This window comes from Nicotiana tomentosiformis, chromosome 6, assembly GCF_000390325.3.
Source record: "Nicotiana tomentosiformis chromosome 6, ASM39032v3, whole genome shotgun sequence".
In the NCBI taxonomy this organism is placed as follows: domain Eukaryota; kingdom Viridiplantae; phylum Streptophyta; class Magnoliopsida; order Solanales; family Solanaceae; genus Nicotiana; species Nicotiana tomentosiformis.
This window is the reverse complement of record NC_090817.1, coordinates 58,124,735-58,152,579: the sequence shown is the minus strand read 5'-3', so window position 1 is coordinate 58,152,579 and position 27,845 is coordinate 58,124,735. Positions and strand designations below refer to the sequence as shown.

Here is a 27,845-nt window from a genome sequence, read left to right as displayed (position 1 = left end):
TTGCCGCGAGCTGCATTTCAGGTTACGATCCGCAGCCAGCAAAGTCTCCTCCAGGGTTATTTGTATTTTTCCTGTCTAATTTATATTCCGGACAGATGCTGTATTTTATTTTACTTCCTAGTTGATGCTCATACACTTGTGACACCGGATTTTGGGGGTACTTACGAGTTGTTCAATATTGTAATTAGAAAAATATTATCATTTACTCTGCAAATTTTATTTCTGATTATTTAATTAAAGGAAAATTTTGATTTCAAAATACAAAAAATGAATAATCGAGTTAATCAACTATTGTTGGCTTGCCTGGCAGCGGTGTCAGGCGCCATCACGACCATTAATGAATTTTGGGTCGTGACAGTAACACCAAGCAACTTAGCTTGAGAATCCTTTCCCAGGAGATTCATAAACTCCTAGACGATTTCTGTGGACTTTGTTGCACCAAAACCTTAGCAATTTGCCAGTAGTAACCAAAACAGTTCTATCTCTACGAGCCAATGTACCTATAATATTCAACTGTCGACTCATGATAGCTTCCCGACGATTGAGCAGTTCAAACATTTTATCAGTCATGGGAAACAAAAAGTAAGCTGTAGATATGCAGCAACCAAACAGAAACATGTTGGTAAAAATCAACAAGCTCGCTTGTTGAATCATTTACATTGGCATAAACAATTTGCTAATACTGCAGAGGCTGGACTCTGTCAAAACTTGAATTTACATAAACCCAGCTTTACATATTAAGTTCCCACATCATAATTTTTATCTGTTTATATCTTACAGTATGTACACAAATATGAACTGCACAGATCAGAACTCTGAAATGTGAAAATAGCAGCTGCTATCAAACAAATACAACTGGCTTATCGAGATATTATATGGGTCCTCCACTCGTCGTTCGTCCCTATCCCCTAGGGTTCATTAATTTCAATATGGTCTCCTCAGAGGATAGTACTCTCGAACATAGAGAAATGGTGAACAGTATGCAAAGACCATACTATGCAGTACCCGAAGTGAGCAGCACTTTCAAGTTGGTTGTAATCGATGACTTGATTTGCACTGCTTCTCCATGTCCATATCATAAGATGAAAGCAGCTGCCTCTGCATCAAGAATAAACTATCAATTTCAGGTAAAGAAAAGCAAATAATTACTCTGCATGATAAGAGGACACGCTAAAAGAACCAGCAGATGCCTTACCCAACCAAAAGCTCAAGGTAAGAAACCATTTAAAAGCTATCAGAAATCAGAATGCAAAGAGTAATGTACTTACATGATGCTCAAAATCAGGGCTTGTAAGATTGATGGAGAGGTTTCTCATCAGCAACAACACCTGGATAAGGGCCAAGAAAAAGAATGATTAATTCTAAATCAATTGCAGTGGCACCACCTCCTACTTAGAAGCATATGATTAATCTCTTTTTTATGGTAAACATGATTTAAGATAACTGAGAAATATATATATATTATATCAATCCGTGTGTGTGATGAATCAAAGCCCAACCACCCGGGTGGGGTGGAAGGGATTAGGGTATTGTGGATTTGGTTTTCAGGTGCATTCTATATCTTGAAAACATCCTTTATTCACATATACAGAGATGCAAAGCAAGCCCAAACACCAAATTCAAGCCTTCCAAAAGTTCTAATTATTCCCTCATATTGGCATGCTAGATCGAATGCCCACATACATGTCAACAACATGCCAAAACAAGTATTCACTAAGCAAATGAAGATTGAATCTAATACTCTATGAAAATCTTATATCCAGTGCTCTGATCTGTTGCAGGCAAAGAGTTGGTAGGGATACAAGGGAGTAAAGTACGCTCCTTTCCTTTCCTTCTAGTATCTAAAGAGGAGAACTATTCATCGCAATAAGAAGAAATTTGAAATCCCTCCGTCCCTCTTCCCTCCTTCCTAAGTAAATGCCAGGTAGTACACATTAATTTGATGAGAAAGGCTTCCTTGAATAGAGCATAAGAGCAAATCCTCCTTGTATGCGCATAGAAATGGCAATAATTAGGCCTTCGATAAATATAATAATGAAAGCTCAGAGGAACCTATGCGGAAGCTTTATCTTCAAAAGTACACAAAGTTCAAGGTATCATGCAAATAAAGGAAAACTTAAATCACAAGAAAGAGCAGTTAAGCCACAGAACTAATGAAACAGCACACAGATTAGAGAGTATACCGTCTCAACATCAATGCGATCCATTTTTTTCAATTTCTGCAAGTGTCCGGTAACAGCAGGGTCGAATACGCTGCCGATGAAGTTGTATACTTGAACAAAGTCAGGCAAAACTGCAGCAACAAAAAAAAAAATTGATAGCAACATCAGCACTGCAAATATCAAACTAAAGCATCATGTCCATATGAAAACCTAAAACACTGATTAGAACAGAATCTTTCGTTCTACTTACTAAAGAGAACTGTAGTTCTACAGAACTGAGTGTGAAACTAACAGGAAATAGAGCTAAGGATAAAATGGCATAAAGTAAATCAGATTTAGATCTAGGCAGAATCAAAGCAGGCAGGTGCACCAGGAAGCCATCAAATGCAGCGAGGACCATAGCAGCAGATCAAATATGTTTTAAAAATGTAGGGAGAAATGCAAAGAAAAGGAATGATTGCATATCATACTTCGCATCTGAAGAAATATCACACTGAAATATTGGAGGAAACTTTCTGGACCAGTACTGCAAACCACGGTTCATTAAAAAACTACACATTTTCACCAGAACAATAAGCAGATATTGTTCGATTCTCTAATATTTCTCTGGATCACAATTCAGTGACACAGATCCAGCAGCTCACAATCAGAAACACGCAAAAGAGCAGATAACAAGCAGTCCTTTCATCTTGCTCATTCACAATCAGATTTCTAATTTTGTACGAGGACTCAACAACTGCAGACTTTTATCAATTAATAAGAGAGATGTTAAGGCGAGTGATTTTCAGACAAAAGGAGTGAAGTTCACGCGGAAGAAGAAATTCATGCTGGAACACATTAAGTCTAGTGGTGAAAGGCCGAACAATAAAAGAGGGTAAGGGAAGATTTCAGGTACTTCCAAATTGAAGCCAGTCCACTAGGTTTTAAAAAAATAAAGGGAAAAGTTTCAAATTTGCCCATGTACTAATTGAAATTGAGCAACTTTACCGTCCATTAAACTTTTGGTCTAATATTATCCGCGCCTTTAGGGAAAAGTCTCATTTTTTCCCCTTGACCCCTAACAGACCCAAACTTAGGGTATAGTTAAAAGTTAAGTTTGGACCTTTTCTCCCAAAGAATTTGGACACGCATGGTCCACCCATTTCACGCTGGAGCTCTGTCAATGGCAAAAGCAAATACAAGATAATTTGCAAATGGCAACGGTATGAATTAGCCAAAAGCATCACGAAGGGCAAAATTCAGCAATTTCGGATAGTACATGGGCAAATGTGCACCTTTTCCCGAAAAAAATCACTCTTGGAGCCAAGGAATAGAGGCTGGAATGATGATAACCTAACTAGAAATCTAACAGAGAATTGCTTGGTTGACAATCAATATGACAGTGCAATCATGATACACTGATTGAAGCTGAGATCTTGAAGAAGAGCTTTTTAAGAAAGGAGATGAAACTACTCCATATCCCGGCTACAAATGTAATCAGGATTGTGGTAACTGCAACTACGCAAGGTGGCCAGTTTTAAGATATGCTGCACAGCTTTCGCACCCTTATGCAGGTATTAGACCACTGGGGCGGTGCGTACCAAAAGTATTTGGTCAACACAACAAGACTCTGCCCAATCACATATTATATCCTTACCAAGAGTTTCAGCAATAAAATCTTGATTTTTAAAAGAAGTAAACTCTGAGATTTCCAAGCTGGGAAAAGACAATGCAAGTAATTAAACAAGATATGAGAAACACAAGGCATGTTCAATTTCCAGGACAATTTTGTCTTATGAAAAGATCCGGCCTTTAAGTTGATTAACTTCATTTTCCTCCAATTGTGTTTGTATTTGTCTTGTCAAAGATATTTTTGCCAATCTATCCTTTAGGACTTTTATCGTGCCGTTTTATTCTCCATTTTGCCATGTTATGGCCAAGTTAAGAATTTTGGGCTGCAAGTCAAGAGTCTTGACGACAAGTTTTGGATAGCAAATGCTGAGAGGAATATTGTCAAAAGTTCTGCGAACAGCTTGTCCTCCAAGCACCACTTGGTTTCCAAGTAACTTCCCCGTAAAAGGCATATGTATCATAATGTTCAATTAACTTTGAAAAAGAATGTCTCAGAAATACAATGTTCCTGCTCACCTCTTCATGTCCTTCTCAACCCCCTCCCTCCTCTTAGTTCTCTCAATTTTGGCTCATGAATTCTCCTTTCTTTTTTTTTGTTGGTAATTTTCATGAATTCTCCTTTCTGAACTTTCTCATTATCTGTCCAGCCTAGAAACAGGACTTCTGTAACTTATCAGTTCATATCAGGCTCGCTTCGACTTTCAATTCCATCGGTCTAACCTTTAGAAAATAACAAACTTTTCTAAGTTGTTCTCTATTGTTTTAGAATCTTTATTGTAGAAGGTTAAAGAATCTATATATCAATTAGTTTTATTTTGGGTTTTTATTGGGGAAAACCTTTTTATATTGAAAGCTTTTCTATGTTTTCCAAAACTGGGCAAGTAGAGAAAATTGTAGATCACTCTCAAAGTCAGGATATGGTGCAGCTTAAGGTTATTATTGGTGCTCTGGGCACATAGAGTTTGTCTGAAATCACAAATATATACTCTCTAAGCAGTTGCCAGCATCTACTGAAGCAATCCATGCAAGGTACAAAAATGAGGTTTTCCCACATTGAACCTGCCACATCTCCTTTACTTGCTAATATCAAGATTTGCAACATTTAATAAAGTGCAGGAAACGTTGCTCGACTAGACTTTTTGAATTCATTTACCTCCATAAAGGACCAAGCAACATCTAGGAGTACAGATTGCAACAATAAACTATCCCTCAATCTCCCATCTTTTCAGTTAGGATTTTGGAAGCCAAGGGATGTTAGAGATGAGTGAGTAGAAACCTCTGTAACACAGACTTTCCGCCCTTACGGGCCAATTCGACTGTCTGTAAGTAATTTGTAGGCTACATCTACATACAGCTTTTGTCTAGCTTTATCGTATTTCATATCAGACACGTCAAATATGAGTACAAAGACCCAATATAGATTAGCTAGAATCTAATTTGTGGATAGCATAACTTGACTAGATAAAAGTTTATGAAACAATTGTGCTCTAGTTATTATCAATACTTGGAGCAAATTAAATTGCACGACTCAACTTCATTCTAGTTATTATCAATATCTCAACTGAATTAACAGCTTCAAGTAGGTCAACCACCTCTGTAGACACCAAAGAAGACAAAATATCGAATATCGCAAACACCAAAGAAAAAATATCGATTACTACAGTTCTTTCAGCAATAGACCACCAATAAGCAGATGCACTGCCCAATTCGACTGTCTGTAAGTAATTTGTAGGCTACATCTACATACAGCTTTTGTCTAGCTTTATCGTATTTCATATCAGACACGTCAAATATGAGTACAAAGACCCAATATAGATTAGCTAGAATCTAATTTGTGGATAGCATAACTTGACTAGATAAAAGTTTATGAAACAATTGTGCTCTAGTTATTATCAATACTTGGAGCAAATTAAATTGCACGACTCAACTTCATTCTAGTTATTATCAATATCTCAACTGAATTAACAGCTTCAAGTAGGTCAACCACCTCTGTAGACACCAAAGAAGACAAAATATCGAATATCGCAAACACCAAAGAAAAAATATCGATTACTACAGTTCTTTCAGCAATAGACCACCAATAAGCAGATGCACTGCCCAAGCTTTTAGCTTTTTTCATGTGATCAGTACAGCACCCAGGCTTTAAATTAAGTAGATATCAATTCAAAAAGCATGGAATAGAGTGTATATTTACTTAGCAATTTCATTATAGATTAGAAGTAAATAATTATAAACACATTAAAAATAATTCAGAGTTTGGAACCAAAGTACTTGAAAATACAAATGTTCTTCTTTGACTCATAAAACAAAGGAGGAAAAAAAAGTTCTTGAATATATGTTGTGAGAGCCTCAAAGCAAATCCACCTTTCTTCTTCATCTGTGTTATGGAGATTGGTCATCATAAGCATAGTTCACATTCCTTATATCTCTTACGTTTGTTATAAACAAGTACTACAGAACACAGTATAAGACACTAAGAAAAAAATATCGATATGGTGTGGACACTTAAAAGAGTGCTATGACTTTTCAATTTATATGTATTCATATGTATAACTTTTTGATGGATCTAGAGGATCTGATAGTGACAAATTACTTGTTAACTTATAGATAGTACGATATGATAATCACTTGCAATGTGATTAAGTATACTTAACCAACACACAATAGGCATTACTTACTCATATGAAACGGATTCAGTTTATCTAGAAGCTTTTCTTCCCATGAAGAGACACCACATTATTTTCTTTTGAGAATTGAGATGAAATAAGAGTAACTTGTTGAAGAGACTCCACATTCATTAAAAAGAAAGAGAAAAAGGAGACTCCATATTGATCAAAATGAAAATATCAAAGAAAACAAAGAAATTTAGAACCATTAAAAATGACACAGAACACTTCAAGAGAATGGTAGAGAGAATTACAATGGTATGTTATTGTAGGATAATATTTTACGGCCCAGAATTTTGTCTAATTTCAAGTCTAAAAGTCAACATGATAGGTTGATAGTTTTGTCTTTCTGGGCTGATAATTTCTATCTTTTGAAATCCTTGCATCTACTTGATGCCTTAGTTAATGATATCTGACTTATTTCATCAAAAAAAAAAGTCAACATGATAGGTATCTGAAGAATATCGACTTGCCTCTCAATGAAGGTCCCTGAGTCCGCTCCATCACATCACCAGTTGATTTTGATCCTGGAGTGCTTTCATTACTACTGCAACAATGAGTATTGGCCACAGGTTGACCTGTTTCTCTCACGTTATCTATAACAGAACAGACAATTACTTTAGTGCAACGTCTAAGATGCGATGGACGTGAGACAACAGCAATTATACAAAAGTGAGCCCATCAATAACTAGACCTTTCTTCATTTGGGACAAACTGACTGGTGGCACAGAGTTGTCAGTCCATGATGGCATAGATGCAACAATAACTGGATTGCTATGTAACAAAGAAGTATCAGGCCTTTTTACAAATCCAGGATCCGGTAATGGAAGTGAAGCTTGAAATGATGCAGTCACCGGTGAGAGAGCTGGAGCTGCCGACATATTCAGAAAGTGAATATAATTATTTCCAGGTACAGGTGGTCGTAACAAAATTAACCACATAAAGAATGATTCCTACCACTTTTTGAGGCTTTCTGAGGGTAGGGATGAGCAGCTTTTCTTTTTGGCCGAGGAGGAGGTAGATGTTCATTGGTTCCGCTCTTCTGGACCTTCAGAAAATATTTTTGAGCATGGCTACGTATCTGCAAAAAGTGATCAAACTTTTTAAGACACGCTCTGGACCCGTCTCCAAAGATTCATGTATAACGCAAAACCAAAAGTACTGCTTTTGATTCGGTTCCCCTCACTTGGTCTCGGTTTTTAAATTTTAGATACGCAAACCTCACACCCACCTAAATATGGTTTCATTTTTACAATTCAATTCTTTTGGTTTTGGCTCTGATTTTGGCTTGTGTTTGGGCATCATATTTGGGTTGAGGATTCTATTTGATTAATAAACAATATGATCATATTATAAGTTTGAAAGGCTATTGGGTAATAGGGCAATAGAAGGGAGGGTAAACAAAACAGGTAACTAAGTGAGAAAGATAAAAATCAACAGCACCTTGTCCCAGCCCAAAGAAAGAAAATTAAAAGAATCAAAACAAAAAACAAATCACAAAGACCCATATACTAAAACTTCTACTGGCTTTTGTGGGGAACCACTCGTGCCACAGACATGACAGAAAATCAACTAGTATATACGGGTGAACGTTAAATCCCATTGGATTTTCAAGCAGAGGAATAGTTGATGGGTTCCCTTTTTTAATTGCTAAAATAGTTGATGGGTTCTGGAGTAGCAGCCTTTGCTGGTGGCAGTTTGAAGAGCTAAAAAAGGAGAAATCTGCTCACAATGATATCCAATCTGCCCTTTTGCAGAAATGCATCTGGGTATTTGCTGCAGTACTATATTGGTACTGTTTCTTAATGAAACGTCCTTATAAAAAAAATGACGATGCATCTGCCCTCCCAGCTCCTTTGGAACATATGAAAGAATTGAAGACACGGGGGAAAGCTGGAAGAAAAAACTATGAGAGAGAAAAGAATGGCTGACCAAAGATGTGAAAGGCCAAAACTCTTCTATAAGCACATAACTTCTACTCTTCAGTTCAGTTAGTCCTTTTTTCTTTTTCAAAAGCAGAAAATCGAATAACAATACGAACCAAATAAACCAAAAATTTTGGTTTGGTCGGTTTTCCAGTTAAAACCAAATAGTGCACCTCCTAAAGCTTATGTTAGCAAAAAGAAATTTAGTGCACTTTGTTTCATTCAAGTAAACAACTAGATCTAATCAAAAGCCACTAAGGCTTCAGAAAGTCGCTTTTAGCCTCTACTAACCCATATTCCTTATAACAAGTGACTCTATCAGCAGTATCAAAAGGCAGAACCCATTATAACTTCATACCAGACAAACACTCCTGCCACAACTGTAAAAGATATGCACGGTGATCCTAAGAAGTTAAAAGTACTTGCAACAATCAGGATAAATCATTAGTCCCTTGATCATCCATTTTATCCACACAAAAAAACTAGTAATTTAGGCAAATGATAGTTAATCGTGTGAGCTCATGTTGGGCTTTTTCCACTAGGCTATCCCTCACTTGTTGATTATTTGCCATGTTATATTGGCAAAATTAACAGTTAAACAGGATATAGTTAACTCGGTGGTTCCTTATAATGGCTAACTCGATGGCAGTAACCAGTCAGCATAATAAGAATTACCTGAATAACAGTTTTTGATCCAACAAACGCTTCAATCTTTTTCCAGTCCCGGTCAAACCTGTATGTTAACAAAACAGGTAATCAGTAAAAAAGACAAACTCTTAACTCAAATGAGACACCTATTCTTTTTATTCTAGAATTTAGAAAATATTGGCCATAAGCAAAGTAGTCACATTCAGTAAAATGAAGCTATTTCGTTGGCAAACAAGACTAACCACTTCCAATAAAATGTTGAAAATACATTGACGAAAATGGAATCGCATTCAAATTCACATAACAATCCTTATACCAACTCAAATTAAAAACTCAAACTTTCAACCCTAAACCCTAGTTAAGAAAATAATAATAAAATAGAATTTAGCGATAGAAACTGTATAAAATTACGAACTCACAGTTGAAGAGCTTCAAGGAACTTATCGTGCTCGGGTTCGGTCCAGCTTTCGCGGGACTTGGTAATGGTGTAGGGTTTTCGAATTTTCTTTGACGGGTCATCGGAAGGCGATAACGGGTTGGAGGCCGACGCAATTGCGGCGGCGGAAGCTGTGGCGGTTGGGTTGGAGAAGGAGCAAAGATTAGGAAGGGCCATGACCATGGGATTCAAGCGAGCGGGTTGGGGTTCATGTGATGTTTAAGGTTAGCTCCTATAGACCTATAGGCTTTGTTTGGTTGCTGGTTCGGGCTTTATTGGTGTAAAGCTGATCCGGTTTATTATGCCGAACATTTGTTTTTGTTTTTTGCGACAGCCAAACATAAATGTTGTCATTCCTTTCTATTTGCTTCTTTTCCTTTTTTTAACTTTTCCTTTTTTTGTCCTTTGACAAACAAATATGTGAAAAACATTGCGAATGCTAAAACTATAAAAAAAAATAATTTATGTTTGAGATAGAATTACTGAATAATAAATAGTTGTGTTTGGTAAAAAACGTTAATAAAGTCTTTTCTTTAAAAGGCTAAAATATCCTTAAAATTATATATATAAGTCAAATTTAAGAGTATCACTATATGAAAATGACAAGATGGTTGAAATAGAATAGAAAAGAAATTAGGAGTTTTGTTTCGCAAAATATATTTCATGGATTACAAAAAGTTAGATATAAAATAGCAAAATATTTGATCGAACCAAAAATACTTATAAGGTGAAAAGTCATAAATTTGAGGTGATTTAACCTATGATTTTAACTTATAAGCACTTCAAGGGGTCGATTAGTTTAGAGATAAGTTATCACGGATTATAATGTAAAGATTAGTATTGCAAAAATTGTAATATAAGGATTAGTAATAGATGAATTCAATGCAAGAAATAGTTTTGCATAAACTGTAATTAAAAGGTTAAATATGTTTTTATTTATTTTTAAAATTGTTTAATACATTTTGGTCATTTTATTATTTTTATCCATGTATTACTAATTTTTATATTCTTATTCTATCTTCTACACCCCCCCCCCCCCCCATAAAATAATACGCAAAATCCTGCATAACTTATGAAGGTATGTTATTTTGAGAATAAGAAAAATGAAAAGCAAATAATATTATGGACAATTCTGTCACGACCCAATTTAGGATCATGATCGGCGCTTAGGAGCAAGTTCCCACAAGTAAGCCTCATCGGTATTTTACAGAAAATCGAACAGAGTTTTCTCTGTTTTAGGACTATTCAAAAGTTTTTATCTCATAAACAAATAACAACCAACCAATATTAACATAAATCAGTCACAATCTTCATCAACTAACCAAAAATAAGTTTTCACTAATATTACCAACATAATAATACTAAACCCATCTCAAAAATACGGAAAGAAAGTGCAATTCTAGTAGCTAGTCCAATATAACAAATTAATACTTATGACACTAATAAACATGACTATGGAGCGACTCTAAGAGTTCAAAAAAAAGACGATAACAATAAATAAACTATTCATCCACGCGAACAAGTGCGGGGCTCACCAGGAACTATCAACTCGTGTACTCTAATTAACGAAATACTCATTCGTGTCAACTGTTGTCTTTGTAAAAAAAAAATAGGGAGGAGTGAGTCGCTAGCCTAGTGAGTAATAAGACTTAACCACAATATTTTTATTGGGGACAAGTCAGAAAATATGCCTGTATAATATTATTCAGAAACTATCATAAAAATAAAATACCCTCTCAAAAACGATAAATATAATCAGTCTATTCATGTGCTTCCTGTAACAGAAATCAATTTAACACATCGGTAATAACTCGATAAATATAGTCTCATAGCAATTCTTTATGTTTGGGAGATTTCCAAGAAAGGATCATATAATTTGCATCACTGTGTGGACCACTTCAATGACCCGGCCGATCGTTTTGAGTATTGTAGCCATGTTCCCCTATTTATTGCTTATTCTATATCCATTTGTGGTTATGTGACTTGCCGAGGTAGTTGGTTTAGTTCCAGGGATATTTCGGAATGAATTGGGAGACTTAGTCCCAAGGTTGGAAGCTTAAGTTGAAAGAGTTGACCAGATATTGACTTATGAGTAAATGACTTCGGAATGGAGTTTTGATTGTTCTGATAGTTTCGTATGGTGATTTGAAATATAGGGGTATGTCCAGATATTGATTTGGAGATCTGTAGGTTGTTTTGGCTTGAATTGGCAAAAATTAGAATGTTGAAGGTTTGGAAAGTTGAGAAGTTTGACCGAGAGTTGACTTTACTGATACCGGACTCAGATTTTAGTTTCGAAAGTTGGAATAGATCCGTTGTGTCATTTAGGATTTGTGTGCAAAATTTGAGGTCAATCGGAGTTGGTTTGGTGTGTTTCAGCATTGGTTTTAGAAGTTTGAAGTTCAATAGTTCATTAGGCTTAAATTGGGGTGCGATTCGTGTTTTCGATGTTGTTAGATGTAATTTGAGGCTTCGACTAAGTTTGTGTCGTGTTTTAGAACCTGTTGGTATGTTTGGATGGGGTCCTGGGGGCTGATTCAGATCATGTTCGGCTCATTTTGGACTTATTGGACTATTGTAATTTCTTTATCTGGTTTCCTTATACGTGTTCGCGAGGAAGGGATCGGGTCGTTTGCCTCGATAGGATTTATGTACCACACTCTCATGGGAGCGGGCCTGTTACGCTCCGAAATCGTGGAGCGCGACCGGCGCTCAACCGAGTAAACCCAGTCGAGCAAGCCTAATTTACATTAACCTCTCATCATTACTCATGCATGATTTACCATAACATAATAAAATCTTGACTTTCATATTAAATACACTTGGCTCAATGGCCCATATTTTCTTTCTCGTGGTGGTTACACAACTCTATAAATAGCTGTCAATATTGTGAATATAAATACATGACAAAACTCAAATCTTTAATTACATGACCCACAGTGTACATGGAGCTTCTATGACAATGGATACCTATATACATAAAACGAACTAGACCCAAGCACCCACTAGAACTGTAGCGGGCTCACCATAAGCTGAGTAGTGAAGAAGATCCCTATCAAAGATCCATATCATCCTGTAGAAGTATAACTGCATCCATTAAAAGATGCAGCGCCCCCAGCAAAAGGGACGTGAGTACATGTGGAATAGTACTCGTATGTAAGCCAGTCAAAATAATATATGAAAATACGGTAACTCAAATAAAAGGCAATTAAAGTACATCAAGAAACTACGAAACATCTAATAAAATCACATTTCAAGTCTTATTATACTTGCATCATTCTAACCTTCTTTTAGGATCAACTGTACCATATGGACTATACGTGGAATACATAATATAATGTAATTGTAACAACATGTACAAACAATGCCAATGAAAGTGGAACCTTCCTCCCTTAATTTACACATATACATTTCGTAGACCGTCCTTAGTGTTCACATATCATATTATACACATATGCATCTCATAGACCGTTCACAGCGTTCACTTACACAATACAAATACACCTATTCAAGGGCTTAGAAATACAGCATGAATATGATGAATCATGGTAACAATAAATGGGCTTAGATAGCCGTTAACGTCAAGCAAATTTATTAAGAGCTTCCATTCAAATTTATCGATATTAAGTCAGGGATCCTTTATAACCACCTTCATACAAAGCGGCCCTGCCGCCTCATCCCAATATATGCGGATGGAGGTGTATCACAATACCACAGTTCCAACACAAAGCGGTCATATCGCCTCACCCCAATATACGCAGGTGGAGGTGTATCACCATACCACAATCCCAACACAAAGTGGCCCTGCCGCCTCACCCCAATATATGCGGATGGAGGTGTATCACAATATCACAGTTCCAACACAAAGCGGTTATATCGCCTCACCTCAATATACGCAAGTGGAGGTATATCGCAATACCACAATCCCTACACAAAGCGGTCATATCGCCTCACCCCAATATATGCGGGTGGAGGTGTATTCCACAATACCACCATCCCTACACAAAGCGGCCCTACCGCCTCACCCCAATATACGCAAGTGGAGGTGTATCACAATACCACAATCCCTACACAAAGCGGTCATACCGTCTCACCCCAATATATGTGGGCGGAGGTGTATTCCACAATACCACAATCCCTATACAAAGCAGTCCTACCGCCTCACCCCAATATATGAGGGTGGAGGTGTATTCCACAATACCACAACCCCTACACAAAGTAGTTCTACCGCCTCACCCCAATATATGGGGGTAGAGGTGTATTCCACAATACCACAATCCCTACACAAAGCGGTCCTACCACCTCACCCCAATATATGCGGGTGGAGGTGTAATCCCAATCACAATACCATATATAAACTCAAAGCAACATAGTTTGTCATTACATTTAATGTCATAATTACTCATATCATTGGAATACTTCATGTTCATGCTCATCATGGAGAAACACAACTCATTACATTAGTGCATACATGGTAAATCAATAAGTCAATTTCAATGGCACATGGGCCCAATTCCTTTTCTTAAGGTTCATCGTCATTTACCAAAGGACATCTCCCTTCCATCTCATTATTCACTCCCTTGACCTCTTGAGGTCATTATCTAGGTTCATGACTCTTGGGGACTTAACAATCAAAGTCATTTACATATATTATTTTAGAAGCATACAAATATAGTCGAAACCATTGGGACATACAACACTTCGAAATTCTCATTTAGGCAACGATCACATTTCATGTTTATACTATCACTTACTTGTACTTGCCATGGGTGATCATAGAACATTAAGAGCATTTAGAAAATTTAGGAACATCATAGCCTTTACTCGCAAGAACGTAGGGGCTTATAACACATTGGAAATAAAAGTACAAATACGTACATCTCATAACCTTTCACACCCTATATCACGTAATCCGTACTTTCAATCACTCACAACATTATTATTTTATTGGCTCTCTTGGCCATACATATGATTCTTCTTTCATGACACAATGGCCGTATTTCATATTCCACACTTTTATATCTTTCCTTTCATGGATCATCATCCTAAATATCAACATATACAATATCCCGGAAATCACAACTTTATGTTCATTAGTAATGAAGGCTTTAAACACAATGGATTTCTTCTTGAATTATTTTTTCCCAAAAAGGACAATACACAATTTTCACTCACGAATATGTAAGAATGCAAAACACATTGAAAATACTCACTAAACATAGCATTAGCTAAAACAGCCACATATGGGCATCACTTGAGTTCATAAGCTTTTAGGCAATTCTATTTTCAAAGTCAATTTTTGAATAGTTGAATCAAAGCTCATTTCATAATTTTTCTTACATCATCTCATTTCATGGGTACCATTGTCCACAAGTATAACTTTCACTCTTGGCACGTTGGCCACACTTTATATCCCCAATTCACTTATTTCACTTCCAACCATCTTTATAGGTTATCAACAATAAGACATTTTCAATCAATACTTTAGGTACACATATGAGCAATTAAGAGTCTTAAGCATATTGAGTTTTCTCACACAATTTGACATCATAACCTTTATTTGAAACACCACTCAAAGACATAGCATTCCCAAAAGATAACATAATGTGATAGGAACATTCGGAACACGTTTTGAATACATAATTCGAGACACTTTGCTTGTTTGGGACATTCAAATTTATTGGGAATAACCCGGAACATAGAATAAAGAACTAGGTACATCCATACTTGAAACTTACGGGAACATCATTGAATTCAATTCTAAGAAGGAAGTTTAGCCAACACACCTCGCTTTGAGCTTTCCTTAAATTACTATAACATTCCGAAAATTTTAGCAATCCCAATCTATTTTGATACATAATAAAATTGAACCATAATTAGAAAGATATTCATGGTCTCGGCTCATTTGAGTATTTTATCAAACACTAGGTGTGCAAATTTGGCTACAAGGTTCTTCTACAAGATTTCCTTCACTCATCAACCCAATCTTTACTTATTTTAGCCCAACAATCTTTCCACAAATCTTATTGGTACATACATGTATAAATAATACTCTCATACCCAAAAATAATACTCCTAATCAACCATCTTCTACCCAAATTCGAAATTAAAAACTAGGGTATGGAACCTTACCTCTTAGATGAAGAACTTGTGAGATTTCCTTGTTGGATTTCAAAGTTTGGACAAGATCTTGATGAACAAAACACTTCATCTACTTCCTCTCTCTAGAACACTCTCACTTCTCTCTAAAAAAACCTCAGATAATTGCCCCAAAATAAACCCCAAAGCCTATTTATCAAAATGGGGTCGGATTATGAAAATAGAAAAATTAACCCTCCGAAAGCAGGTCTGCAGTCGCATAATGGACCGCAGAATAGGTATGCGGGTCGCAAAATGGTCGCAAAAATCAATGCCCAAAACTGGGTTGTTCTGGTCCATTCTGCAACCAGTTTACGATCGCAGAAGCACTTTCGCGATCGCAGAATTATTCTGCGATCGCAGAATTGTCACAGAATCTCATTTTTCCAGCCTTTGGTAATTTGGTCATAACTTCTTGCAGGAGTGTCCAAATGACGAACGGTTTGAAGCGTTGGAAACTAGACTCAAAGAGCTTTAATTTTATAGGTATATTATCTCTTAGGTAGTTATAGTTTGGTATCAGCATGCGTTTGAAGTAGAATTTTATGCGAGCTCACTTGAAACTTTATCCCATCATAAAGTTTTCAACTTGACTTAGCTTTGGGGCTTTTCTTAGACCATACACCATTCTTAATGCACATCATACATATATTATCATGATCAATTAATATCATTCATATAATAGTCCTTGTCTACACACAAAATAATATAATTAGCGCACATCAACTTTCTTAATAACGCTAAGTACTTCGAAATTTTCCGTGGTGTTACAGGGCCGTTCACCTCGGCGGTTTAATAGATGCATCTATGGTTCATGCCGTTCGACCCTCGGAAGTGCACATTTTAATATTTATATTGGATCGGACTGTACGCCTCGGCATTCCTATAAAATATCCTCATGGAATCGTGCGTAATATTTGACAAGAAGCCAGAGTATCTGTGAGTTTTTCCCTGATTCGAATTATAACAACCTATTTGGTGAGGTCCATATATATATATATGCTCCGGTTGAGGAGGAATTTGCTAATTAAGAGCTTGAGTTTATTGTAAGGAGGATAATTGTACCATATATTTATACTTATTTATTTCATTTATTTACTCTGCCTCATATTTGTTCACCTACTTACTGTACCTGATATTATTGGACCACTAGTGAGTGTCGATGTCGACCCCTCGTCACTACTCCTCCGGGGTTAAGCTAGATACTTACTGGATACACATGGATTTACGTACGCATACTACGCTTACTGGGTACACGTGGATTTACGTACTCGTACTTTTATGTCCGGTAGTCCTTTGGGCACGGAGGCATGGATGATGCGGGGATTTACGAGAGTTGCATTTCAGGTTACGATACGCATCCAGCAGAGTCTCCTCCAGGGTTATTTGTATTTTTTCTGTCTAATTTGTATTCCGGACAGGTGCTGTATTTTATTTTACTTTCTAGTTGATGCTCATGCACTTGTGACACCGAGGTTTGGGGATACTTATGGGTTGTTCAGTATTGTAGTTGTGAAAATATTTCCATTTACTCAGTAATTTTTTTTATTATTTAATTGAAGGAAATTATGATTTTAAAAATACTAAAATGAGTAATTAAGTTAATCAATTATTGTTGGCTTGCCTGACAGCGGTGTTAGGCGCCATCACGACCTTTAATGGATTTTGGGTCATGATATACAGACTTTTTGGGTTGAACAAAGCGTTGGGGAGTTGAAGAAAAATTGTTGCAGAATAGGGCGTGGTTGTGCAAAATAGGGCTGAATCATCACTTGTTGTGGAAGTCAAGGGGAAGCAATACGACGATCAATTATTGGTACAGTTGAAGGAGGGGATTCACAAACATAAGACCATGGCTTTTTCTCTTGGCATGGATGATGGTTCACTAAGGTACCAAGGGCGATTATGTGTTCCTAATGTAGATGGTCTCCGGAAAAGAATCATGATCGAGGCTCACACTTCCAGGTATTCCATGCACCCAGGCTCTACAAAGATGTACTATGATCTTAAGGAAGTCTGCTAGTGGAATGATATGAAGAGAAATGTAGCAGACTTTGTGGCAAGATGCCCAACTTGCCAACAAGTAAAGGCCGAACATCAAATGCCCGTTGGGTTGGTACAAAACATAAAAATTGTGATGTGGAAATGGAGATGATCAATATGGACTTTGTGGTAGGACTACCTCGCACTCCTCGCAAGTTCGACTCGATTTGGGTAATTGTGAATCGACTCATGAAATCAGCACACTTCTTACCTGTTACGGCTACCGACACAGCGGAACAGTATGCTCAGTTATATATCAAGGAAATAGTCAGGTTGCATGGCACTCAAGTTTCTATTATCTTCGATCGAGGGGCACAATTCACGACTAACTTTTGGAAGAAATTTTAGTAAGGTTTGGGTGCTCAGGTGAATCTTAGTACAACCTTTCAGCCGTAGATCGACGGGCAGACACAACGGACCATTCAAACGCTTGGGGATATGTTGCACGCTTGTGTTCTTTACTTCAAGGGTAGCTGGGATGATCATTTGCCACTTATAGAATTTGCCTACAACAACAGTTACCATGCTAGCATTCAGATGGCACTGTTCGAGGCTTTATATATTAGGAGATATAGATCTCTCATCGGGTGGTTAGAGATTGGGCCAGACCTCGTGCATCAGGCTATGGAGAAGGTCAAGATCATTAGGGAACGGTTGGAAACTGCCCAGAGTCGTCAGAAATCCTATTCAGATGTACGTCATAGGGATTTGGAGTTCCAAGAGGATGATTGGGTATTCTTGAAGGTTTCCCCCATAAAAGGGTGTAATGCGGTTTGGTAAGAAAGAAAAATTGAGTCTAAGGTATGTCAGACCATACAGAATCATTCAGAGGATTGGTTAGGTGGCTTACATGCTAGAACTATCTCCAGAGATGTCTTTAGTGCACCTAGTGTTTCATGTATCCATGTTGAAGAAGGTGGTTGGAGACCCGTCGCTTATTGTTCTAGTTGAGACTATTGGGGTTAATGAAGAATTGACTTATGAAGAAATTTCAGTTGCCATTCTTGATAGGCAAGTCCGTAAGCTGAGAAATAAAAAAATTGCCTCCGTGAAAGTGCTATGGCAAAACCAACAGGTCGAAGAGGCCACCTGGGAGGCCGAGGAAGAGATGAAAAAGAAGTACCCTCATTTGTTTGAATAACTATGTAGTTGTGTCCATGATGTTAAAAGCTAACTTCCTACAAGTTATGTTTCCCTGTACAACTTATGTTAAGGATGCTCCTTCTTGGTATTATAATGTTTATGGTATTGGGACCGGTGTTGTTTTCATGTTGTTTTACATCGTTGTGTTATAGTTATGCTGTTAGGACTGGTTTTGGGATTCTCTGGCAGGTGGATAGGCCCAATTACAGGGGAAACTCTGGCTAAATTTCTAGAAATTTAGGGAGTTAGTAAGGATTTGGAACTGCTGGCGTGTGGAGTAACAGTTGGGCCACATTGGATGCTAATGGCGGATTTTGACCCTCATTTGAGGATGAATGATCTTAAGCGGGGGAGGATGTAAGGCCCCATAAAATTTCACCTAAAACCCGGGGTTTTGTGGTTCCGAGGTAGGTTGATGTATTTGAGGGTTGTAGATACGTACTTTTTGGGTTGAATAGAGCGTTGGGGAGTTGAAGAAAAATTGTTGCAGAACAGAGTATTTCTGCGGTCCATTATGCGACCGCAGAACTGATGCGAGCTGCAGATCCGCCGCAGAGTGAAGCAGACAAATGGTCCAATTTTGGAGGGTGTTTTGCGGTCAACTATTCGACCGCATAGTCATTTTGCGGGCCGCATATCCGTCACAGAACCAGCATGAAGATTTTCGGGGGGAGATTCTGCGGTTCATTCTGCGGCCTCATAATTGATATGCGGGCTGCAGACCTGGCTGCAGACTGGACCAAACTAGCCTAGTTTTGCGAACCATTTCTGCGGTCCATTTTGCAGGGCCGCAGGCCTGATCTGCGATACACTCTGCGACCGCAGAGTTGAGTTTGGAGGGTCCATTTTTCTATTTTTATAACCCGACCCCATTTTGTTTTATATAGCCATAGGGGTCATTTTTGAGGGATTATCTAATATTTTAGATAGAGATGAGATTTATTCTAGAGAGAGAGAAAGGGGAGGATTCAAGGATTTCACTACTCAACTCTAATCAAGCCTTAGAATTTCATCAAGAGGAACTTGCCAGGGTTTCTAAAAGGTAAGAATTCCTTCCCTTAATTCTCCAATTTTGAATTTGGGTTGGTTATGGGTGATGGGAGTACACTAATCACATGCATGAGCTAATAGGGATTGTGGGGAAGTTGTTGGACAATCTTGGATGGTTATGTTGTTGAATTGGTTGAAGAAAGGTTGGGTTGTCATTGTAGCAGCTCTTGTCATACGAATTCCTCTAATCGTGCTTGTAATTCTCCCCTCTTCTATAGATTTGCATCGTTAGGAGTGTCGGGACGTTATTGTTACACCACAAAAAGCTCTTTCGAGGTATGACGGCTAAACTCTTCTTCTAGTATCAGAATTCCTGTATTCTTACAAAACTCCATCGTGTGTAGTTCGAACTTGAAACACTATTGAGGTGGGATATTCAAGCTGGTAAATTGATTCCTAAATTGCGTAACATGTCAGAACCCTCATGTGTTAATGATTCTCTATTCTGACTTAATTATGTTATACACCTTTTGGGAAGAACGTTTTGTACAAAATCAATGTGATTTAATTTCTTATATCTCATGCAATGAAATTTTATGAACGTATATTTGTAAAGGCCAAAGGTACCAAAAGGGTTCAATTTGAAAGGAAATCTTTTGTACAACTATTATCATTTTTAGAATCAAGATTGTGATATTGCGATTACACCTCCACCCGCATATATTGGGGTGAGGCGGCGGGGCCACTTTGTGTAGAGATTGTGGCATTATGGTTACTCCTCCACCCGCACACATTGGGGTGAGGCAGCGGGGCCGCTTTGTGTAGAGATTGTGGCATTATGATTACACCTCCACTCGCACACATTAGGGTGAGGCGGAGGGGCCGCTTTGTGTAGAGATTGTGGCACTGTGGTTACACCTCCACCCACACACATTGGGGTGAGGCTGCGGGGCCGCTTTGTATAGAGATTGTGGCATTGTGGTTACACCTCCACCCGCACACATTGGGGTGAGGCGGCCAGGCCGCTTTGTATAGAGATTGTGGCATTGTGGTTACGCCTCCACCTGTACACATTGGGGTGAGGCGGTGGGGCTGCTTTGTATAGAGATTATGGCATTGCGATTATACCTTCACCCGCACACATTGGGGTAAGGCGGCAGGGCCACTTTGTGTAGAGATTGTGGTATTGTCGTAGAGGTTGTTATAGAGGATCCCCAACTTGAAATTTATAAATGTTATCGAAAGCTTTAAATGAATTTGCTGTGATTTTAATGGCAATTTCTTTAATTGCTTCTATGATTCGTCACATTCATGTTGTACTTTCAATCCTTGAAGGGGGTGTTTGGTTTTCATACTAGTAATTTTCGTCATGTACTAACGTTCCTTTTGCCGAAGTTGCTGTATCTTTAATGGATGCAGGTGCTTCCACAACAGGCAGCTTTGATCAGTGATAGCAGTGCACCCTCTTCCCGGCTGACTTGGTGATCCCCACTTCATCTAGGGGTTGTATATCTTTTGTTCCTCATGTATTATGTTTTGAGGTATAGTCGGGGCCTTGTTGCCGGCACTATCATAGTACTCTTTTGTATTTATTAGAGGCTCCGTAGACATATTGTGGGTTGTATGTTGGTGTCGGAAAAGTCAAACCAGTAATGTTGTATTTGTATCATATGTTTCCTCTCCTAAACTATGAATGTGTAATGTAATACTTTTGAAAATCTTGAATGAAGTTCTAACGGTAATGAAATTTGGATTGTTTATGTAACCTTCTCATTGCCTAAGTAACGAAATATATTCTCTCTTTATTCACAAGTGAGTTTGGGTAGATGGCATTGTACATGCTTTCTTGACCGGGTTATCTTGGTTGAGCGCCGACCGCGCTCCCCGAGGTCGGGGCGTGACAGGGTGACGCACATGCTAGGTGACGAGCGTGTGGGCGTGCACCGTGGTAATTATGACTCGGTTGATTCTGTGGTACTGTGTAGTTATCTAGTCTTGTTTCTATCCGTGTAATTTCTACGTGTTAGAGTAATTGAGATGTGATCCATATTAGAAATCATGTTTAGTTTATGTGCTTATTTTGTTGGGGCCCACTAAGGTCATTTATGCTGTTGAGTTATTTGCTTAAGTTGCAATTATGTACTCAGTCATATTTATTCATTTGCATATCATATCACAGTCTCTGTTATCATTTACTATTACATCATGTTATCATTGCTCGGGCTGAGTGGTATGAGATTTGTGAGCTCGTGAGATTAGAGAGATTGATGACTAATTTGGGGCCTGAGAGCCGATTTGTGAGTGATATTTATGGGATCGGGCTGCACGCCACAACGGGCCTTATTGGCTTATTTATGCGATTGGGTTGTACGCCGCGGCATGCCTTATCATCTTATCTATTATTATAGGATCAAGCTGCACGCCGCAGTATGTCATATTAGCTTTATATTAGCGCTTGGGTAGGATCTGCCCCTCCAGAGTCTGACATACCAGCAGTGAGCGCATGTACCGTATAGTGTTGAGTGATTGTGTGTGACGAGTGGGAGTTTGAGACATATAGATTGAGTACTCTGAGAGTATGAGTACCTGGGAGTATCACTGTGATGCATTACATTTGACATGCATACTTGAATTGTAGGCATAGAGATGTAACATTCCTCATGCTAGTTGTACTTGGCATATTTTATTAGTGTTGGGCTTAAATTGTTGAACTTGAAAGCATGCCTAAATTTCTGTACTGTGTACGAGCTGAATATGGATGTTCTCTGAGTTATTACTGTCATTATATTGTTATATCTATGTTGTCATTATTTGATTCGGATTGTATCTTTCTGAGCTCGTCACTGCTTTCAGCCCAAGGTTAGTCCTGTTATTTATTGAGTATATTGGGTCGGTTTTACTCATACTACACTCTGCACTTCGTGTGCAGATCCAAGTATGTCTAGACACGGTGATTGCTAGATCTGGTGTTAGTACCTACTCAAAGACTTCCATGTAGCTGCTATGACGCCCGCATACCTTGACTCTCCCTTCTTTCATTTTATTTCAGTACTGTTCTATTTTCTCAGACAGTTGTACTAGAGTTTTAGACTATATCAACATTAGTAGCTCATGTACTCGGTGACACCAGGATTTTGGGGTTTGTTGTCGTAGAGTTTTAGTTGATTTTATCAGTTATCTATGAGATTTTTCACTGTTGAAATTGTTAAAAATAATGTTTTTAATTCAAATGCGTAGTTATTATGTGATTGTCGGCTTGCCTAGTAATGTGATAGGCGCCATCACGACAGATTGGGATTTGAGTCGTGACATTATGAAAGGAGTCAAATATAACTGTAGGTCCCTACTCGAGGGAAAACTGTAACTATATGCTAGTTCTACCTTCCCACTAGCGATGACTATAACTTTAATCGGTAATCTGTAAATACAAAGTGCACCAGGTCTAATGAACCCGTCATTAGCTACGGGATCCTTCAAAGTCTCCTCCCATTTATACTTTTCTTTATACACGGTAAATATTCACATGAAAGTATTTTCAAAATAGTACATGACATTTCAATTCTTATCAAATCATGTAATCCAATTTCGGTAACGATAATCATATCTCAAGTAACAGTAAAACATATCTAGTAACAGTGAGAATATTTTAAATAACTGTAAACATCTCAAACTATCCAGTAACATATCAAGTGAAGGACTTGCCCCACATGCAATTTCAAACATTCGGTAACACATTTTGTTTTCAAAATAATGTATAAACCATGTAGGTTATGAAAACACAAATTACGATAAGATTACTACTTACCTCTCGACGCCAACTATTCAAAGCTTGACTTTTTATCTATCCAAATGCTCAATTCGTTTGCAATCTATGAATCAATATAAGTCTAGTGTTACCACCCATCAACTCCATAATCTAATTTTCTAAATAATTATCTATCAAAATTCATGTTCTATCCTCAAAACCTTTCTACAACTTTTCTAAGTATACTGAAAACTTGCAGGAAATAGTAAACATTAAGTTTACATCTCTATCTGTACTTAATAGTTCTACAGTAATACAATTAACAGAATTAACCTTTTTTTAAACTGTTATTCCCAATTATAGGGAAAAATTCTGATCTAGATTGACTAGTTCACCGGTTAATCTATTCCATAATAAGTGTCTGATTATTATTCATAGCTATTCTCGTATCCTAGTCATTGGTAACTTACAATATCCAATGGAATCCTACTATACTTGAAGTGAAGTTAAAAGAATATCTACTGAAAACTCAAATTTGGAGTTCAAGTAATACCCGATGAAATATGTGAACGTTTGGAAAGATCTACAACATGTAGATATGACCTTTGAGGCAAATAACTTCATGCTTTTTGCTGAATTTCATAAGATCCCGACGCTTCTCTGTTGATTTTTTTCACGTTTGTAAAGCACTATGAAAGAAAAATGCTTCAATTTCTGCTGAAGCTTTTGGTCGTGTCCTCCTTAGGATGGAATTCCCTTATGTTAGATATTTCTCCAATTCTCAAAGTTTTTCCCCAATCTTCAATTTATTGTTTTAAAATCCTATAAGACTAAAGACTCAAATCTCCTTTTGGTGTTCCAGTTACGCCACTTCTGTTGGCTATGACCCAACTAGTTTTTCCTTTTACTTTATCCTTTTCTTTTATTACTTTGTTCTTTTTATTTTTTGTGTGCAAGTTACTTAACTACCCTTGTTCTTAGTGTGAGGTATTATATTCTCCCCATCTTATAAAATTCGGTCCTCGAATTTAACTTAGGTACGTACTTGTAGACTGAAATAAATGAGGATACTTGACTCGCATAGCATCTTTCACTTCCCATATAGCTTTTTCAACGGTATGATTTATCCATAAGACTTTCACGGACATAATTATTTTTGACCGTAGCTTTATCATTTGTGTATCAACAATAGCCATCGGCACCTCTTCATAAGATAATTTCTCATCAAGCGGTACAGTCGGTGCTTCAAGTACTTGAGAGGTGTCCGATATACATTTTTTGAGCATAGAGGCATGAAACACTGGATGAATAAAAGATAACTCAGGAGAAAGTGCCAAACAATATACCACAGCTTCCACTCGGTCAAGTATCTCGTACGAACCTATAAATCTTGGGCTCAAGTCTCAACTTACCTCTTTTCTCGAATCACATCACGCTATTCATAGGAGAAACCCGTAAGAATACTATGTCCCCAATTGTGAACACTAAGTCTCTCTTCTCTTATTCGCATATTTTTTTTTCCTGCATTGAGCTGTGTGTAATCTTTTCTTTATTAACTAGACCTATGTCAATAGCTTCTTAGGGTCCCAATAACTTAGTCTCACTAGGTTCAAACCATCCGGCAGGAGAATGACATCGTCTACCATACAAGTCTTCGTATGGTGCTATTTGAATGCTGAATTGAAAGCTATTATTGTAGGCAAATTCAGCTAAAGGTAAATAAGCATCCCAACTACTTCCAAATTCAAGAATACATGTTGCTCTCAACATATCCTCCAAGTTCTGTATAGTAAGTTTAGACTGCCTGTCTGTCCATGGATGAAATACAGTACTAAGATCTAAACGTGTACCCAATGCTTCTTGAAAAGATTTTAAAAGCGTAAGGTAAACTGTGATACTCTATTAGAGATAATGGAAACTGAAACTTTATGAAGTCAGACAATTTCATCATGAATATCTCTACCTACCTCACTCCACCATATGTAGCATTTGCTAGCAAGAAATGTGCTAATTTTGTCAATCGATTTACAATTACCCATGCAAAATCATAACCTTTAAGATTCGTGGAATCTCGATCACAAAATTCATAGTAATTATTTTGTATTTCCACTCTCGAAATCTCAAGTTATTGTCGCAGTCCTGTTGGTTGCTAATGCGCAAACTTGACTTGCGGATAAATCAAATAGTTAGAAACAAAGTAAGTAATATATTTCTTCATACCTTCCAACCAATAAAGTTTTAGGTCATGGTACATTTTAGTGGATCCAGGATATATTGTGAATCTAGAGTTGTGTGCCTCTTCAAGAATACCCTGCCTCAACCTATCTATGCCAACTACATAATCGGTTATCTAGTCGGAGAACATCATTATCGATATTTATATCTCTGAATTTTACTTGTTAGGACCTCATCTTGTTATTTGAGAATTTTTTATCCTCCCATTGGATGGCCTTTTGCATTTACTAATGAAGGCTTAGTTTAACCACTACCGAATAATGTCTATGAATTCCACACAATTTTTTTTATACTTGTGGCTCGAGTCTGTGCACATCCTTAAGGACCCATTTTTCTTCTTCACAAATAGTATCAGTGCATCACATGGTGATACATACAGTCTAATAGAACCTATGGTGATATGTCATTCAACTATCCTTTAACTTTATGGTATATATGATATGTGGATATAAATATATGGACTGCGTGTCAAGTATCAAGTCAATACATAACTATGTTTCTCATTAAAGTGTAGTCCATGTATATCCTTAGGAAATAAATTAGGAAATTTATATTTTCAAACTTTGTGTCTCATCTATTGTGTCCAAACCGTAGCTAAGAAACCCCTACAACATTTTTTCAGTCACCACCAAACCTTCAAAAAATGATATAACTGTTGCCGTCTCTAGAATTTAAGACCTTTGTATGACAAGACTGGGTTAATTGAGTATCTAAAACCTACCATCTCAAACCTACCCTCAACTCGAACAAAAACTTGCATAAAAGATCAATGTTTAAATATTGAGTATTAGAAAATATATTTACTGCGGAACCAAAACGATTGATATGGATTAGGAGATGGCGAAATAAAACTAATTAATAATTTACTAGTATAAATCATTGATGCCTTTTTTTTTTGTCTTGGGTTTATTAACTCCTAACTCTCAAGTCTCAACGGAACCCCATTATAAACTCTACTTGGACCAATCTACATTGTAGAATTAGACAGAAACAAAATTCATAAAATTACAAACTTGATAAAATTGAAGATTATTATATTGGTTATGTCCTCATTTGTGCATCTTTTATTAGTGGAAAGGCAAATATGTCCGTAAAATTTATTTATTTGTCTCCCTTATATTTCTGAGAATACTATAGACATATAAATGTGGAAAGAGCATCCTTTCTTTTTCTACCTTTTTTTGTTTTCGCATTTTTTCCTGATTTGTTATTGATAATTATACAGGTTCTTGGTCTGAAACAAAAAGTTTAAAGAATTGTACATTCTGCCTATTATTTGTTAATTCAGACTGTTGTCTGTTGCGTTCTCTCAATTACCACCATATACATCGAGAGGTATATTTAGGTACATTATCTTACCAAAATTTATTATCTCACAGTTTCTTCTTAACCCAAGTCCCAGACTACAAATTGAAGGAAACATTTCTGTATATAGAAATTTATTTGGATTCAGAATGAATTTAACCAAAGACAGGGAACAAATTCTCTTCTTATAGATCAACCTAAGCAAAGATGTCAAATAAAGAATCCACTTGGTGGAATTGAGCAAATGCAACCTTCTGTAACGACTCGATTGGTCGTTTTGTGTAATTGCATTGCGTTACCCTTTTTATTGCTTCACACATGTGTGTTTATGACTAAATAACTTGCGAGGTCGATTAGTTTCGTTCCGGGAAGCTTTCGGGTCGATATAGACCATTGATTCTTGACTTAGAAGTTTAAATTAGAAAATGCTGACCAAACTTTAACTTTTGTGAAAACAACCCTAGAACTGTATTCTTATGGTTCCGATAGCTTCGTATCGTAATTTCAGACTTGGGCGTATGCCCGAAATTAATTTTGAAAGTCCGTAGGTCGATTTATGTTGATTTGCCAAAATTTGGCAATTTGAATGTTAAAAGTTTGACCGTAGATTGACTTTTAGCTATCGAGCTCCGAACTTGATTTTGGGACTTGGAATAAGTCCGTTATGATATTTATAACTTGTTTACAAAATTTGGTGTCATTTAGAGTTGATTTGATAGGATTCAGACGTTTAGTTGTAATTTTAGAAATTTTTGAACTTTACTTTGGAATTCATGCGTTTTAGTGTTCAATCCATAG

The 27,845-nt window shown here is 37.2% G+C and overlaps 1 protein-coding gene and 1 long non-coding RNA gene across 2 annotated transcripts; both read right to left on the bottom strand.

Annotated features, from left to right (window-relative positions):
• Positions 1-619: 619 nt before the first annotated feature.
• Positions 620-9,744, bottom strand: LOC104120460 (protein REVEILLE 6-like). The gene is made up of 8 exons (XM_009632214.4): positions 9,432-9,744; positions 9,040-9,097; positions 7,397-7,520; positions 7,134-7,310; positions 6,913-7,035; positions 2,184-2,293; positions 1,269-1,328; positions 620-1,098 (listed from the first exon to the last, which is right to left on the bottom strand). Exons 1-8 carry the CDS (start codon positions 9,629-9,631, stop codon positions 1,024-1,026), a joined length of 927 nt encoding a protein of 308 aa, XP_009630509.1. The 5' UTR covers positions 9,632-9,744; the 3' UTR covers positions 620-1,023.
• Positions 9,745-12,323: 2,579 nt separating this feature from the next.
• LOC104120459 (uncharacterized) lies at positions 12,324-24,378 on the bottom strand. The gene is made up of 3 exons (XR_691669.3): positions 24,061-24,378; positions 23,568-23,631; positions 12,324-12,535 (listed from the first exon to the last, which is right to left on the bottom strand). It is a non-coding gene; the product is annotated as an uncharacterized lncRNA (long non-coding RNA).
• Between the last annotated feature and the right edge of the window lie 3,467 nt (positions 24,379-27,845).